The sequence below is a fragment of the Poromitra crassiceps genome (assembly GCF_964638095.1).
Source record: "Poromitra crassiceps genome assembly, chromosome: 3".
In the NCBI taxonomy this organism is placed as follows: domain Eukaryota; kingdom Metazoa; phylum Chordata; class Actinopteri; order Beryciformes; family Melamphaidae; genus Poromitra; species Poromitra crassiceps.
The window spans coordinates 84,204,558-84,221,138 of NC_139625.1; the positions used below are offsets into that span (position 1 = coordinate 84,204,558).

The 16,581-nt window shown below is 44.1% G+C and overlaps 1 protein-coding gene across 1 annotated transcript in view; it reads right to left on the reverse strand.

Annotated features, from left to right (window-relative positions):
• The window catches only part of LOC310773969 (CMP-N-acetylneuraminate-beta-galactosamide-alpha-2,3-sialyltransferase 1-like), a 38,847-nt gene that overhangs the window by 10,600 nt on the left and 11,666 nt on the right, over positions 1 to 16,581 (reverse strand). The window contains exons 2-5 of the mRNA XM_083634009.1: positions 6,315 to 6,648; positions 3,955 to 4,054; positions 3,713 to 3,848; positions 2,471 to 2,664 (exon numbers count right to left, since the gene is read on the reverse strand). Coding sequence (XP_083490135.1) covers positions 2,471 to 2,664; positions 3,713 to 3,848; positions 3,955 to 4,054; positions 6,315 to 6,441 — 557 coding nt within the window. The 5' untranslated portion in view covers positions 6,442 to 6,648. The remainder of the gene's footprint in view (positions 1 to 2,470; positions 2,665 to 3,712; positions 3,849 to 3,954; positions 4,055 to 6,314; positions 6,649 to 16,581) is intronic.

Genomic DNA, 16,581 nt, shown 5'->3' on the forward strand with positions numbered 1-16,581 from the left:
GGATGAGGGTGACATCATCATATTAACCTCGCGTCACCGCCCTGTTCATACTGAGGATGAGGGTGACATCATCATATTAACCTCGCGTCACCGCCCTGTTCATACTGAGGATGAGGGTGACATCATCATATTAACCTCGCGTCACCGCCCTGTTCATACTGAGGATGAGGGTGACATCATATTAACCTCGCGTCACCGCCCTGTTCATACTGAGGATAAGGGTGACATCATATTAACCTCGCGTCACCGCCCTGTTCATACTGAGGATAAGGGTGACATCATATTAACCTCGCGTCCAGGGGCGTATCTACGGGTGGGCCTGGGTAGGCACAGGCCCACCCACTTCTTGCCCTGGCCCACCCAAAAAAAAAAAAAAAAAAAAAAATATATATATATATATTTTTTTTAAATTGGTTGTTTTCTAGAGGCAAACTTGCTGCTGCATTGCTAGCCAATGGTTTTGTTACTTTTGTAAAAACGCAGGGCACATCATCTCCAGAGTCTAATGCATGACAACTTGAAGCAGCCTCAGTGTTGTTATTTTTTAAACTCACAGCAGTATATGGATCAGTGGTTCTAATTTCTGTATAAAGTAACAGTATACACACAAGTATAAGCATTCATGTATGCAACATTTGGCACCTATATGTAACCTTTTAAGGTTGAGATAATTGTTTATCATTATATGGTCCAAATATTTCAGTAAAGCACTTGAAACTAGGGATGCACCGATATGAAAATTTTGGCCGATGCCGATAACCGATATTAACATTGCTGTTATGGCCGATAACCGATATTTACCGATGTCGATATGATCTGTATAAAACCACATTTTTATGATCATCACATTTTGTACATACTGAAAAACACATGTTAACACTGAATTTGAAAAAGTTATGCATTTCTTTATTTGCAAAGCCTTTGGAAAAGCCCATAAATCATAGATTTACTGCATTATTTCATATCAATGTGAAGAATTTGGCTGATAATGATAACCGATATTAACATTGCAACATCTGACCGATACCGATATGACCGATATGTTAAAAAATCGGCCGATACTGGCCGATACCGATATGATTGCCGATATATCGTGCATCCCTACTTGAAACACTTGAAATATTCTTGCTTGGGTGGTATCATTCTACTTGAAATGATGGTCAAATGCATTATTTTTAGTAAAATAACACGTCAAATTTTCTTCGGCCGGGCATCTGCACCCCTTCCTATCCAGGCCCACCCAATTTGATCCAGGCCCACCTATAATTCAATTTCTGCATACGCCCCTGCTCGCGTCACCGCCCTGTTCATACTGAGGATGAGGGTGACATCATATTAACCTCGCGTCACCGCCCTGTTCATACTGAGGATGAGGGTGACATCATATTAACCTCGCGTCACCGCCCTGTTCATACTGAGGATGAGGGTGACATCATCATATTAACCTCGCGTCACCGCCCTGTTCATACTGAGGATGAGGGTGACATCATATTAACCTCGCGTCACCGCCCTGTTCATACTGAGGATGAGGGTGACATCATATTAACCTCGCGTCACCGCCCTGTTCATACTGAGGATGAGGGTGACATCATATTAACCTCGCGTCACCGCCCTGTTCATACTGAGGATGAGGGTGACATCATCATATTAACCTCGCGTCACCGCCCTGTTCATACTGAGGATGAGGGTGACATCATATTAACCTCGCGTCACCGCCCTGTTCATACTGAGGATGAGGGTGACATCATATTAACCTCGCGTCACCGCCCTGTTCATACTGAGGATGAGGGTGACATCATCATATTGATCAGAGACAATAGAATACCGCAGGGAAGAGGTATTTCTGTAGGCCAACCCAGAAGCCCATGCACTTCCGGGTTCCCTTCGTCTCAACGTCAATGGGATTTTTGTATGGAATTTCGGTTAAAAGCCTGAACTAAGGGGTCGGGGGTGCCTGTTCGGGGCGGAAGGGAACTGGTGGGAATTAGTGTGATCCGCCCACGTGCTACGTCCTGCCAGTGAAGCTCCCCGCTGTCAGGTGAAGAAAAGTGGACAGCAAAGCTACGCCTCTCCCCAGATCGGCAGAGGGGGTGGAGCAAATTGGCCAGTACATTGGGAAGAAAATGGGTGATGAGAAATCTGAAAAAATAATAATTAAAAAAATGCCTGAAATAAGGTTAAGGTTTGTGTTCCGCAAGATAATATTCACAAATGAGGACCAGTTTTAATTTAAGCGTAAATGTGAAAATCGTGATTTTTAGAAAACGCTTCAGAGCTCATCAAAGTGGTCCTCATTTGTGAAATGATCTTGCTGAACACAAAGTTCACCATTTCATAAACCTTTGTTTACCACAGACTTTATTTCAGACATTTAACCGAAATCCCCATACAAAGAAACCATTAGATACAGGGTACTCTGTGTGTGTGTGTGTGTGTGTGTGTGTGTGTGTGTGTGTGTGTGTGTGTGTACCGGATCACAACATCATGGGAGTCGATCAGGCTGCCGTATCTGGACTGTAGCAGTTTGCCTGAGTTGCCAACCACTGCACAACGACGGCAACGAGAGGGGAGGGGCTTGAAGTCCACGGTCGGGGGGGAGATGATCCTGAACATCTGCGATATCACTTCCTCCATAGGCAGCTCGTCTCTGGGCACCTGGAGGTGCTGGAGGTGGGGGGGGGGGGGGGCAGTATAAGGTATAATATAAATATACCTTATAGGTTAGGTTAAGTTTATTTGATATGGACATCACAGAGCATTGGAGATGTAACATACATGTATGCACAACAACCAGATACACAGTGTTAAGTGTTTATAGCGGAACGCTAATTTTCAACACCTGTCCACAGGTGACTTTTACATTAAATTTTACATTAAAATACAACCCAAAAGGACATACCCAAAAAGAAACAATCAAATATAAAACCACAATCCTAAACCTATACATATAAATGTATTGACAAGAAAGTCACAAAAAAAGCCACTAAAATACACCCCAGAGGACATACCCGAAAAGAAACATAATCAAATATAAAACCACATGAGCAAAGCTATACATACAAATATTCAAGGATGTACACACAATACAGTACACACAATGTACACACGATGTACACACAATACAGCCATAATACACAGAGTACCACCAGAGGTCTCCAAGGGTATTAAGTGTGAGAACACAGTTGTTTGTCTTTTAACCATGACTTAATACCCCTGTTAAAAACATTAACATCGTGTTGTGTTTCCAGCTCAGTAGGTAGACTGTTCCATAGTTCTGCTCCTTTAACAGAGAAAACTGATTGTCCAAACAAGGTTTTACACATCGGGACACGACAGTCTCCGTTTGTAGAAGCCTGTGTGTTAATTCTACTGGTCTGCTGGTGTCTTACAACGTAATCATTAAAAGAGGAAGGAGCGTGGACATGGACATGCAGGCATTTAAAAATAAGCTTTACGTTTGAATAGCTGATGAAACTTCCAAAGCTGAGCATTTTGTGTTTCCCCAAGATGTGACAATGGTCTTATACGTAGCTACTCCTATCTACTATATAAGGAGAGGCATTTGAACCAAGTGGGTAATAAAAATAGAGCCCGCACACTGGCAGCTGCTCCCAAATATTTATTTGACCACAAAAAAAAAAAAAAAAACTATGTCTCCCTCTCGCTCTCTCTGCAACAATACAGTATTACTAATAGTCAGTGCTTTCCTTACCAGCCACCATTTCAAAACATCGTCAGTTAACTTGCCGGTTGTGTTGAGGAGGAGTGTTTGTTGAGGATTGTAACGTTGGCTAAACCAGTCCGACAGCCACAGGTCTGTAATACAGGGGTTAGCACAAGCACATGGCCTAAGGAGAGAACAACAAGAAGGCGTCAGACCAGACAACTAATCGATTAATCGAGAAAATAATCGATGAATGGAGAATGAAAATAATGGTAAGTTCTGTGTGTTACCTCTGTGGAATCCGGGCCGGCGCCACGGGCTTGGGCTTGGCAGGCTTCACCGCCCTGGGTGGCTCTGCCTGTCCAGCCTGGGGGGTCAGGGGGCTCCCGCCTAGTTCATCATACAAAGATCCATACAAAGATGTGTGTAGATCAAGACGTTTTGTACAGGTTGGTTTCCCAGCCCATTTGGGATTACAGGGCCACTTTGCTGATTTTCAACCAGCAGTGTTGTATCACAAAATCACTCATATAATGAACAATGTTTCACTTGTCTGGACCGAGAGCTCCCCGTTCATTCAGAGAACGTCCTGGACCAAATGATGATTATGATGTCATTTGGTCCAGGAAGTTCTGCGAATGAAGATGGAGAGCGCAATAGTGACAGTGACAGTGACACCATGGCAAAACTTTTCCAAATGACATTATGACATCATCTGGACCAGGAAGTTGTGTGAATGAGTGACATTCCCGCTTTACAGACAGGCCGCCCTTGCCATCCAGCCAAATATATAGAGTACCGCAGGCCGCAGGGATGACTTATTTAGCTTTTTGAAGAGTTTTCTAAAAATCATGTTTAAAAAAAATAACGCATTTACGTTCCAAAAGTCATAAACGTTATTCACGTTTGTAAAGATGATCATGCTGAACCCACATTCGCGTTCCCATAAACTTCTAAACTAAAACTAAATAAATCCAATATTTTATCGGGGAAACATTGCTGGTATCCGCAGTGGAAGTGGTCCCTGTGAAATTTGGTTCGGTACATAGTGTAGTACTTGGTTTGAAAAGTTTGGAACCCCTGATCTAGTATATATAGTAGCCTCAATGCGAGGCTCATCAGTCATTCTTCCTTCAGAGTCTTGGATGAACACAGCCACTGCAACGCCGATATACACGCTATCAATCACAATAAAACTGTACCCACCTCCGAGACAATGTTGTTATCCATGGGATGGGTGCCCTGGCACTCCCAAATAGTGTGTACATTCCAATACCTGGGCACTTTTGCATATGGCGGAGCGGATGCTCAAAATTGTAAACTGCAGTAGACCCTCCCAACCACTGAGCACCGAACCGATACATCTGGCGCTGTGGAGCACCTAAAAACTTCGGCACTGATTGATAGCGTATATCGCGTATATCACATTACTCTACATAGGTGGGTCACAGGTGCACGGCATGAGCGAATCAGCAACTGGGAAGCCACAAAGTTTTTCAACTGTGTGTGGTCGGCTGTGGTTGAGGTCTTGTTATACAATATAGTCTGTTTGTTTAGTAAGTAAATGTGGTAACACTTTACAATACTGGTGCACACATGTGCATGAATTGATGCTTAACTCATGATGAATTAAGCCATTAATTGATGCTTACCGCATCATCAACTAATGAAAGGTATGTTTGATGAACACACTGAGTCATATATGAATTACTATTAAGTAGGCTATGCCTACTTAATAGTAATACATACGCATACGGCCCGCGGGCGCCCCCTGTGTGGCCCGCGATGGAATTGCAAAAAAAAAAAAAAAAGAAAAAAAATATTTTTTACAGTGCACTTGAACGCAACATGCAATATACCCGCTGAATAAGTGTCGAAATGTTATAGAGTCTATGGTAGAATAGTAAAAGAAGAAGACCACAACTAAAAAGAAAACAGTCATTTGGTATAAAGGTCTTTTTCCTTTCATTAAACATGTTTTCTTATATAGCCATGATTTCGGGTGATTTAATATTCGAAAGATTGATTTATTCTACCAACGGAACAAATATTATCTGATTTTATACAAACCCAATGATGTTTCAAGTCCTCTGTAAGTTTTTTGCTATTTTTGCAACTACTACGCTTGTCGCTTAATGCACTTTTTATGCTCTTTTTCAAAGTTCGGTTGTGATGCTTTTATCCTATTTTATCCTCTTCTTTTATTCTTTTATTTTCTTGTGTGATCCATTTTATGTGAAGCACTTTGAATTGCCTCTGTGTATGAAATGTGCTATACAAATAAACTTGACTTAAACCTTCAGAGTAAAATTTAAGATAATAAAAGAATACTACTACTACTTTTGCTACTCCTACAACATTAATATTCCTACTACTATTGCATGTGTACTAATGATTCTGCGAATACTACTAATACAAATAATTATAAACCGTAATTATCACTTTGATATGGTCGCTAGGTAAGAAAATAGTACATGATGTCTTGTGCCACTGGTTCAGGCAATAATGCTAATGCTACCACCAACAACAACACAACAACAGTAGGAATAATAATGAGAATAATAACAACAACAGCAGCAAATACTAACAATAACACTAATAATAATAATAATGATAATGATAAATACAAATAAAAATAATAATCCCTCACCAGTCTTCCCACTGGCAGTCCATCTGGGAATCTGGAAGTGTCCCATCTGGATGGTCTGAGTGGCGAGCATAAAGACAAGGAAGACACCAAGCCCCAGAGTAATCTGCAGTATTCTCTTCAACCTCATGGCCTGGGGAGGGGTGGGGCCTAGATCTGTCAGTCACATCTTCACTCCTCTAGGTCAGCAGCATGTCTGTCTACCTGTCAACTCTCTCTCTCTGTGTGTGTGTGTGTGTGTGTGTGTGTGTGTGTGTGTGTGTGTGTGTGTGTGTGTGTGTGTGTGTGTAATGGAGCTTTCCTATTGGTGGGAACAGCCTTTTTGGGTGCCTCTGGTCTGTATATGGGGGAGTAACAGAAAGACAAACAAAAGCATCATATATATACTGTATGTATACACTTTTTCTCTGGTTTTTAAAAGTTGGCTGACCGCCTAAGGCTCTCAAATTAAAGAGGCATTGAGACAATGTTCATAAAGTTGCATCAGCAGAGATTTATTTTATTCTTCCATCCAAGACATGGTTTCCTGCAGTGCAAACAGACACTACAAGCCAAAGTCAATAATACAAAGTGAATATCAAATGACAAATCAAACAATTACCAGCTGACCCTTAAATAATTAGCTCAACATATTACAACAAATGAAATGTGCATAAACAGAAATAAGATCACAGGCTTACATGTCAGGGAAGCATGGCATGAAAATGAGTTGGGAGGCAAAGAGTTCTCAGCTCTGTGTGAGAGCTAGATATGGACTGGCCTGGGAACACACCTGCCTCCAATTGGCCTCCAATTGTTAATCAGGCATGGAGATGATTGATATTGTGGGTGTAACCTTCTATCCCACAGAGACCTGCCATACACAGCATGAGAGAATTCACAACAGTATATATATTGTCTAATATTTGTATATATATTGTCTAATATCGTCATGGCTATATATATATATATATATATATATATATATTAGGGCTGTGCCGATTCACTTATCTCCCGATTCGATACTATCACGATACTTTGGTGCCGATTCGATATATATTGCGATTCACGATTATTGCGATTCTACGATTATTGCGATTCGATATTACGATTTATTGCGATTTTTGTTTATTTTTTTCTTTTATTTTTTCAGTTTGTTTGCTTTTTTACACTAGATTAGAACATGGGAAAAGTTGAATCATACACTAGAGACTGTATATTATATATCATGAGTAGGGCTGGGCGATATAGTTAAAAACAGGGGCGGACTGGGATCATAATTCAGGCCGGGCATTAGATACCAAGCAGGCCAGGCCGATATGGGCCAACGCGCGTGAAATTTGGGCCGTTTGAAGCCAGATTTGGGTCCAATTTTACAATGAGATGCACCCACTTTAACCCTGAAGTGTAATTATTACTTCAGACTAACTAATAAAGTAATAAAACCACTAGTAAACCAGTAGGCGGCGCCTGGCCTGCTGTTCAGTGAGTGGCCTGACTGCAAGCACCCAAAAAAAAAAAAATTTTTTTTTTTTTTTTTTTTTTTTTTAAATTTGCGATTATCGATTCTGGAATAAAAGATCGATCCAAAAAATCGTGACATTAAAAATCGCGATACTTAGGTGAATCGATTTTTTCCCCCACCCCTAATATATATATATATATATATACATAATATATGAGAGAGCGATTAATAGATGGAATACCAGCTTCAAATCTAGTTTGCTAGGACTTGCTAGATGTGTAAAGTATCGGTAGGTGGCGCTATGCCGAATTGCACAAAATACGGCAGTGAACTCCGTCAGTTCCCCCTAAGCGCACTCCCAGAGGTTGAAGTCGATCCAACGAATGGTTCTCGACGTAAACCACTTTTTGTGTTGCCAGTAGGTGGCACTGAGCCTAATTGGATAAAATTCGGCACTGCAATCCGTCAGGTCCCCCTAAGTGCATTGCCCAATTTTGAAGTCGATCGGAGGAACGGTTCTCGAGATAAATCACTTTTTGTGTTTGCCAGTAGGTGGCACTATGGCGAATTACACGCAATTCAGCACTGCACTCCATCAGGTCCCCCTAAGCGCACTCACCAAGTTTGAAGTCAATCTGACGAATGGTTCTCAAGATGAACAACTTTTTGTGTTTGCCAGTAAGTGGCGCTATGCCGAATTACACGCAATTCGGCCATGCACTCCAGCAGGTCCCCCTAAGCACACTCCCCAAGTCTGAAGTTGATCGGACAAACGGTTCTCGAGATAAACCGCTTTTTGTGTTTGCCAGTAGGTGGTGCTATGCCGAGCCTGTGTGTGTGTGTGTGTGTGGGGGGGGGGGGGTTAGGGAAGAAGTAGAAGATGAAGAAGACAGAGGAGTGAGTGTGCTGTGGGGAGTGTTGGGCTTGTTGATTCCTGTATTTGGCTACTCTGGGCTAGCCTGGGCAAACCCAGCCTCCACGTGACCTCTATCTATGTGCTATCAGTCACTTGTGACTCCACGTGACCTCTATCTACAGTATGTGCTATCAGTCACTTGTGACTGATACCGTAGCACATAGACGTGGAGGCTGGGTTTACCAGGCTAACTCTGGGCGATTTTCCAGGAGAGCAGGTAGTCATCACAAAAGGACCTATTGTCATCTGTCAATGGCAAAATCCCTGGTTGACGTCAGTGATTAGGGTGAGGCCAGACATTTTAATTCATATAGAGAGCAGTTTTCTAGCCCGTGTGACTTAGGCCACATTTAGACTGGTACATCGGAACCGGAACCACCCGGCTCAGGAGGACTGTAACTCAGCCTGATATAATATTTTTATGAATAAAAGCCAGCGTTTTTTTTCTCTCTCTCAAAACTTGTACTTCAAACCAAATGAGCCAAACATGTCACTCTCACCCATTCCACTGACAACTGCGATGTGATTTGACATCAACCAATCATCACCTGCATAATATTGTTTATCAATGTCAATGACATGCGTGTCGTGCGTAGCAAGGGTTTTATAAAGAAAGCAGTGAGCTAAACAGCAGCATTAGATTGGCCTGATTACGCGCAAAAATGAAGAGGCAGAAGGGACAGAAAACAATCTCTGAATTCTTGAAATGCAAACAGCTAAAAGTGATGCTGTCAGCCACATAGAAGTGTGGGATTGGGGTTTCTCAAGGGCAGTCTGACTGAGTGTATGCCTGTGTATATGTTTTCATAACACTGGGTAAAAATAACCAGTCTGTATTTATGTATTACTAGTGCAGTGCCCGTTCCCCCCGAAGCACAACCCCGTATGGATATATATATATATATATACACACACTGTATATATATATACTGTATGTATGTATATATATATATATATATATATATATATATATATATATATATATATGCCTCTAAAGAATTGGGACGATGGGGTCTTTTAAAAATGCCCCCTAAACAAAGCTTAATAATTCTTTATGTTTTGTTTTGTTTACTTTATTTTTAAGGTTTTTGTTTTAGAACAGACAAATCCAAACACAAACATAAACTAAAAAACAAAGAAACAAGGCCAGGTCGAAACTTGGCATAGGGGCAGTGCATGGTATCGTCACCCATGTATACTGAGGTCCTTGCCAATCCCTAGCTTTAGCTGTGGTGGGGCATTCCTGTCCGTGTTGCTTAATCTAACGTTGCTTACTTTTTCACGTATCTAATTATATACATATTTATTATCTTTTATATATAGTACATAGCACGTATTATATCTATATATGTATATATCTAAACTGCTGCTCGTGTAATGTACTGCTGCTACTTCTTATAACGTTTTACCTTATTTTTTACGTATCTAACTATATACATATATATTATCTTTTATTACATAGTATGTATTATATCTATATACTGTATGTATATATCTAAATGCTGCTCATGTAATGAACTGCTGCCACATTCCTCGCACTTTAATGCCACCAGCTGTGAGCGTAACAAAATGCACTTTAAGTGGCTCCCTGTTGAGCGAACACATGCACCTTAAATGTCTCCCTTGCTCTTACATCAGGTACTATGTTGTTTTTATGTTGTTTCTATGTTGTTTTTATATTGTTCTCCTTTTAATAATAATAATAATAATAAACATGGGTTTTATATAGCGCTTTTCTAGGACTCAAAGACGCTTTACAAACAAAGAAACACTAATGGGGCGGGGACGACGTAAGTGCAACAGACAATGGACAAACACGACACAGGCACACAGGGATAGGCAGGCGGAGCTAGGAGAAGGCAGAGGAGAAGAGATGGGTTTTGAGGCGAGATTGGAAGACATTGAGGGAGTCTGATTCTCTAATGTCCGGGGGGAGAGAGTTCCAGAGCTTGGGAGCTGCCCTGGAGAAAGCTCTGTCGCCGAAACTGCGGAGGTTGGATTTGGGGGTGGAGAGAAGGCCGGCAGAGGTGGATCGGAGGGAACGGGAGGGTTGGTAGGGGGAGAGGAGGTTGGTGAGATATGGGGGGGCCAGTTGGTGGAGAGCTTTGTAAGTGATGACGAGGATTTTGTAGGTGATCCGGGAGGAGATGGGAAGCCAGTGGAGTTGTTGAAGGACTGGGGTGATGTGGTGCCAGGATTTGGTGTGGGTGAGGAGACGGGCGGCTGCGTTTTGGACCAGTTGGAGTTTATTGATGAGGGTGGAGTTGGTGCCGTAGAGGAGTGAGTTGCAGTAGTCCAGACGGGAGGAGATGAAGGCGTGAATGAGTGTTTCAGCAGCAGGGTGTGAGAGGGAGGACCGGATCTTGGCGATGTTGCGGAGATGGTAGAAGGAGGTTTTGACAATATGGCGGATGTGGGGCTCAAGGGAGAGGGTGGGGTTAAAGATTACACCAAGGTTGCGTGCCTGAGGAGATGGGGAAACGGTGGTGCAGTCGATGGTGAGTGAGGGGTTGTTGAGTTTGCTGAGGGTGGATTTGGAGCCGATGAGGAGGAGTTCAGTTTTATTGCTGTTTAGTTGAAGGAAGTTGTGTTGCATCCAGACTTTTATTGCAGACAGGCAGGAGTTGATATGGGAGAGGGGTGGGTTCTGAGGGGATTTAGTGCTGAAGTAGATCTGGGTGTCGTCGGCGTAGCAGTGGAAGTTGAGGTTGAAGTGGCGGAGGATCTTACCAAGGGGGAGGATGTAGATGAGGAAGAGGAGTGGGCCGAGTACGGAGCCTTGGGGGACACCGTGTGAGACTGTGGAGGGGGCGGAGGAGTGGTTGTGGAGGGAGATGAAGTGGGAGCGGTTGGAGAGGTAGGAGTGGAGCCACCTGAGTGCGGTGCCTTCGATACCGAGACCCTCAAGTCTGGACAGCAGGATGGCGTGGTTCACGGTATCGAAGGCTGCACTCAGGTCGAGGAGGATGAGGAAGGTGAGGGATCCAGTGTCGGCAGAGCAGAGGTGAGGAGGTCGTTGAGAACTTTGAGGAGTGCAGTTTCTGTGGAGTGGAGTGGGCGGAAACCGGATTGGCGGGGTTCAAAGAGGTTATTGGAGTGCAGGTGAGTTTGGAGTTGTGTGGCGACAAGGCGTTCCAGGGTTTTGGAGAGGAAGGGGAGGTTGGAGATGGGCCGGTAGTGGTTGAGGATGGAGGGGTCGAGACCAGGTTTCTTGAGGATTGGGGTGACAGAGGCAGTTTTGAAGGCGGAGGGGACAATACCATGGGACAGGGAGGAGAGGTAGGGGAGATTGGTGAGGTAGGGGCAGAGGACCGGGAGGCATGATTTCAGCAGGGGGGTGGGGAGGGGGTCGAGGGAGCAGGATGTGGGTTTCGATGAGCTGATGAGTTTGGAGATGGTTGAGGGGGTAACTGGAGTGAAGCAGGAGAGGCGGCGGTGTGGGGGAGGGGGAGGCAGGTCAAGAGGGATGGAGAGGAGAGGGGCTGGAGTAGGGGCTGCTGGGTCAGACACGGGGGATAGTGACTGATGGATGGTGGTGATTTTGTCTGCAAAAAACTGTAGGAAAGAGTTGCATAGGTCGGGTGTGAAGGTAGGGAGGGCGTCGGTGCGGGGTTTGAGGAGGTTGTTGACAGTGGAGAAGAGTGTTTTTGAGTTGTGGCTGGGGTCGTTGATGATGGAGGAGTAGTAGGCAGACTTGGCGGCAGTGAGGGCTTCTTTATAGGTGGAGAGGTGGATTTTGAGTGCTTGAAGATGGACGGTGAGTGAGGTTTTCTTGTAGAGTCGTTCCAGTTGGCGGCCAGTTTGCTTCATGGTGCGGAGGTGGGGTGTGAACCAGGGGGCAGAGGAGTTGAAGGAGATGGTTTTGGTTTTGCGGGGGGCAAGGGAGTCGAGGGAGGCAGACAGTGTGTCATTGAGGAAATTGGTGAGATCATCAGGTGAGGAGGAGGCTGGGTGCAGGGTGAGAGCTGTGGTGAGTAGGTCGGAGAGTTGCAGAGGGTCAAGTGCTTTGGTGTTCCGGAATGTTATTTGTCTGAGGTTAAGGGGGCGTGGGGAGGGGGATGAGACAGTGAACTGGATGAGAGTGTGGTCAGACAGAGGGAATGGAGTAGGGTGGATGTTGAGAACCGGTAGATTGGCAGAGCAGACAAGGTCGAGGATATGGCCTTTGACGTGGGTGGGGAAGGTGACGTGTTGGGTGAAGTTGAAGTTGTCCAGGAGAGAGGTGAGGTCGGATGCAGGGAGGGGCGGGGTTTAGAGATGTAACTGAATCCAGGGGGAGATGCTTGGTTGAGGGAGAAGAAATCATTGGGTTGTTGCCAGGTTTCGGTGAGGAGGAGAAAGTCGAGTGAATTGTCAAGAATTCTACAACAGCATGAGTGAATACTGGATTCTGATTGGCTAGCAACAGTGGTAAATAGGCCAACAATCTACAGTTCGGCTCCAACCGCAGTATCACTCCGCTCCCTGATGAATGAAGAACACCTGTGCTGACTCCGCCCACTGTTAGCCTGTCAGTCTACAAATCTCTAACAAGGAAATGTCCGATTTCGTAGTAACGTTTGATTTACTGGGTGGATTGAGTTTTGAGCAGTGGTTAGATGAAGATGAAGGTGAAGTGAACAAAGAACGACATGGTGAAATTGGGGAGAGAGAACTGGCTGAGCTTGAGTTGTCACGGAGTGAACCTGGGACTCTACCGTCACCAGATATCAACACACCACCACCAAAACGGGCTGCTTTAGATAACTGTTTAAATAACTGTACTTTTACAGGCAATGTATCAATAACTGTGAATCCCGTTAAGGAATAGGTTAGTTGTTTTTTGGCTCAAAGGCAACTAAATGTTTAGTGCAATCATTGATCTTGTGTATGGAACTATATTCTGTGGCGGAAGGATAAATGTATTCTGAAACCAGTAATGATTGTAAATAAATGAATTGAATGTTACAATTGTGTATTTTTTATATTATGTGGTAGCTCGCCGAGTGCCATAAACCCTGTACCAGTGGTAAATGTGGCCACAACCCCCTTCCTCGAGTGGTAAATTTCTTAATTAGTTCATGCAGGAGGGGGGCTTTGTTATTAAGTGACCGGGTGTTGAGGAGGGCGAAGGTAGGTGAATGGGAAGGTGGAGTAGTGGGGGCGCGGTGGAGAGGACGGAGGTTAGCCAGGTTGACAGAGCGGGGGGGTGTAGTGGAGGGGGGGCGGTGGGAGCTTATGGTTTGGATGAAGGAGATAGTGGAGGAATGTGAATGACAGGAGTGTTTGGGGCCACGGTGGAGGTATCGGCGGCAGCAGAGGATGTCAGCAGTGTGAGCAGTGATGAGGGCAGTAGGGGGTAACCGGTAGTTATTGTTAAGAAGTAAAAGTTGATGGGAGGAGTAGTGGAGGTGGACGGGGGGGAGGTAGGGAGACCAGGGTGTACCATGCAGCAGAAGGGTGGGGTTAGCAGGGATAGAAAGGGTTAGTAATGTTAGTAGATAGGAGAGAGGGTTTAGTAGGGGAGCCATAGGGATAGATGGATAGTGTGTGAGTGGGATGTAACGTTAGCAGCAGTGGGAGTAAGCACAGGAAGTGGGTGAGCTACTCAAGGTACCGAGGGGAATTGGATGAGTGCAGCCAGGGGGAGATGAAGTCCAGAGGAAGGGGGAAATCCGGGAAAATGAGTGGTCCAGTAAAAATAAAAAATGAAGTAGAAGTCAGAGTGTGAATAATCCAGAAAACGTTAGCGGGACAGAGCGAGCAGGGCAGCTCCAAGCAGGCCAGGTGTAGCGCTAGCCGGCGGCTACCAGGTGTTGTTGTTGGCTACCATTAGCCGGCTAGCAGAGGGCAGGGAGAGTGAAGTAGCGAAAGACAGACAGACACGATGAACAGGGGAAGACAGATAAAGATAAAACAAACAAAAGTCGACGGGGAAACAGAAGAAAATAGGTGAAAAGCAAAAGAGAACGGACTGACTGACAGAGGAGCGGCAGCCACAGACGGCGCCAGCAGTGCCCACCAGCAGCCACAAACACACACACACACACACACACAACAGTAGCTACAGTTGGTTACTCATAAATTATTGATTTTATGATATTTTATGATATGATTTATGATATCCTAGTTGATATATCCACCAGGACCTTGAGTTCGTATTTCATTCCCTTCCATGTCTCATGTTTTGGAATGACGATAAATATCCTTGAACCTTGAACCTTGTGTTGGAAATTAACTTTTGCGTCCGCCAGCCAAAGAGGCTGGCCGATTTGAAATTGTACCAGCCATACGGTCGCCGCCATAAAAAATTGAGACACTTTGTCACCAGATTAGAGGAATATTAACATTAAGATTAGACTGTTGTGATGTCATTATTCACCTTTTCTCACTCACCTCCATGTCACCTCTCCCTCCCTGCCCGGGTTGTAGCGGGCTCATTTTTAAAGCTAGAGTGAAGCTTCTGATATCATATGAAACTAGAAGACCTAAGGCATCCATTGATACCAACCAGGACATGCTAGCTTGTCAGCAAGGGGGGTAAATACTGCTCCAAACTTAGACAACATTTTGGAAAGGGAAAAACGGACACATGGCCATATTCAAAGGGGTCCCTTGACCTGTCACCTCAAGATATCTGAATAATAGTGGGTTATATTGGTACCCCAGTCTCCCTTTACAGACATGCCCACTTTATGCTAATCCATTTTATTCTTCCAAAAAAATGCATGCATTATGAATGTGTTATTTTTGCCTATTCTGAATATTTCTGCATATAGGACCCCTAAACAATATTGGAATTGCAGAAATTGAGTGTGACTGGAAAGCTGAGAGTCTTGTAAATTAAATTAGCCCAATTGTATTCATGTGTGATGATTAGGGCTGGGCAATATAATCAATACGGCAATATATCGCGATATTTTATTTCCCGATACTGTATCGATACTTGGACGCCAAGTATCGATATTGAAAAAAATAAATAATAATGTTTGCAGGCCATGCCATGCCAGGCCTCTGCATCTGGTGATTCCCACCCCTAATCGATACTGTATCGATATTTCCCATATCGATGCTTTCAGTAACACACTCAACACTCAGTAGTTTTTACTAAATTTGTCCACTAACTTATCAGTATAAAGTGATGTACCGTAAATTCCGGACTATAAGCCGCGGCTTTTTTCCCGTTTTTTGGCCTATTTTGGCCCCTGCGGCTTATATAACGGTGCGGCTTATCTATGGATTTTTTCCCCCCAAAAAAAAAAAATCTCTCTTTTTTAGCACTCTTTCTAACTATAAATCCACTTCTGTTTTAATTTCCTCTCTTGCCCTCTTTTAACAACATAACATAACATAACATAACATAACACAACACAGGTAAGCAGAAAGAAAAAGACGAAAGAAAGAAAGAAGCAATCACCGCCATGAATGAGGAAATGACTCACCTGCTGGAGGCTGGAGATACACGGCTTGGGCTAAACTTTTACTCCGTGAAACACTATCGATTAAGTCCGACATCGCTCAGAGGTTTGAGCAGCTTGAAAACAAGTTTGAAAACGTGCAGAAGTCCATCCACTCACTCACTAAAGAAAATAATGCAACCGTGAACAGAGTTTCTAATGCGGAAAAGCGCATCAGCGCACTGGAGGACAAAAACAACACAGTGAGTCCGAAAGTGGATAAAATGCAAAAACATCGAAACGCTGCACACGCAGGTTGATGACTTAATCAGCAGGAGTAAAAGAAATAACATTCGCCTGATCAATGTAAAAGAGGGAGCTGAGATTGGTGACATGGACGCTTTCGTGGCAAAATCCTGTGTTACATCCTGGACCTGAAGGAAGGCGAGAAACCACCAGAGGTGGACAGGGCACACCGGGCGCCTCGGCCACGTCCAGACCCCGGCCTGCCACCGAGGGCCATCTTCATCTGCC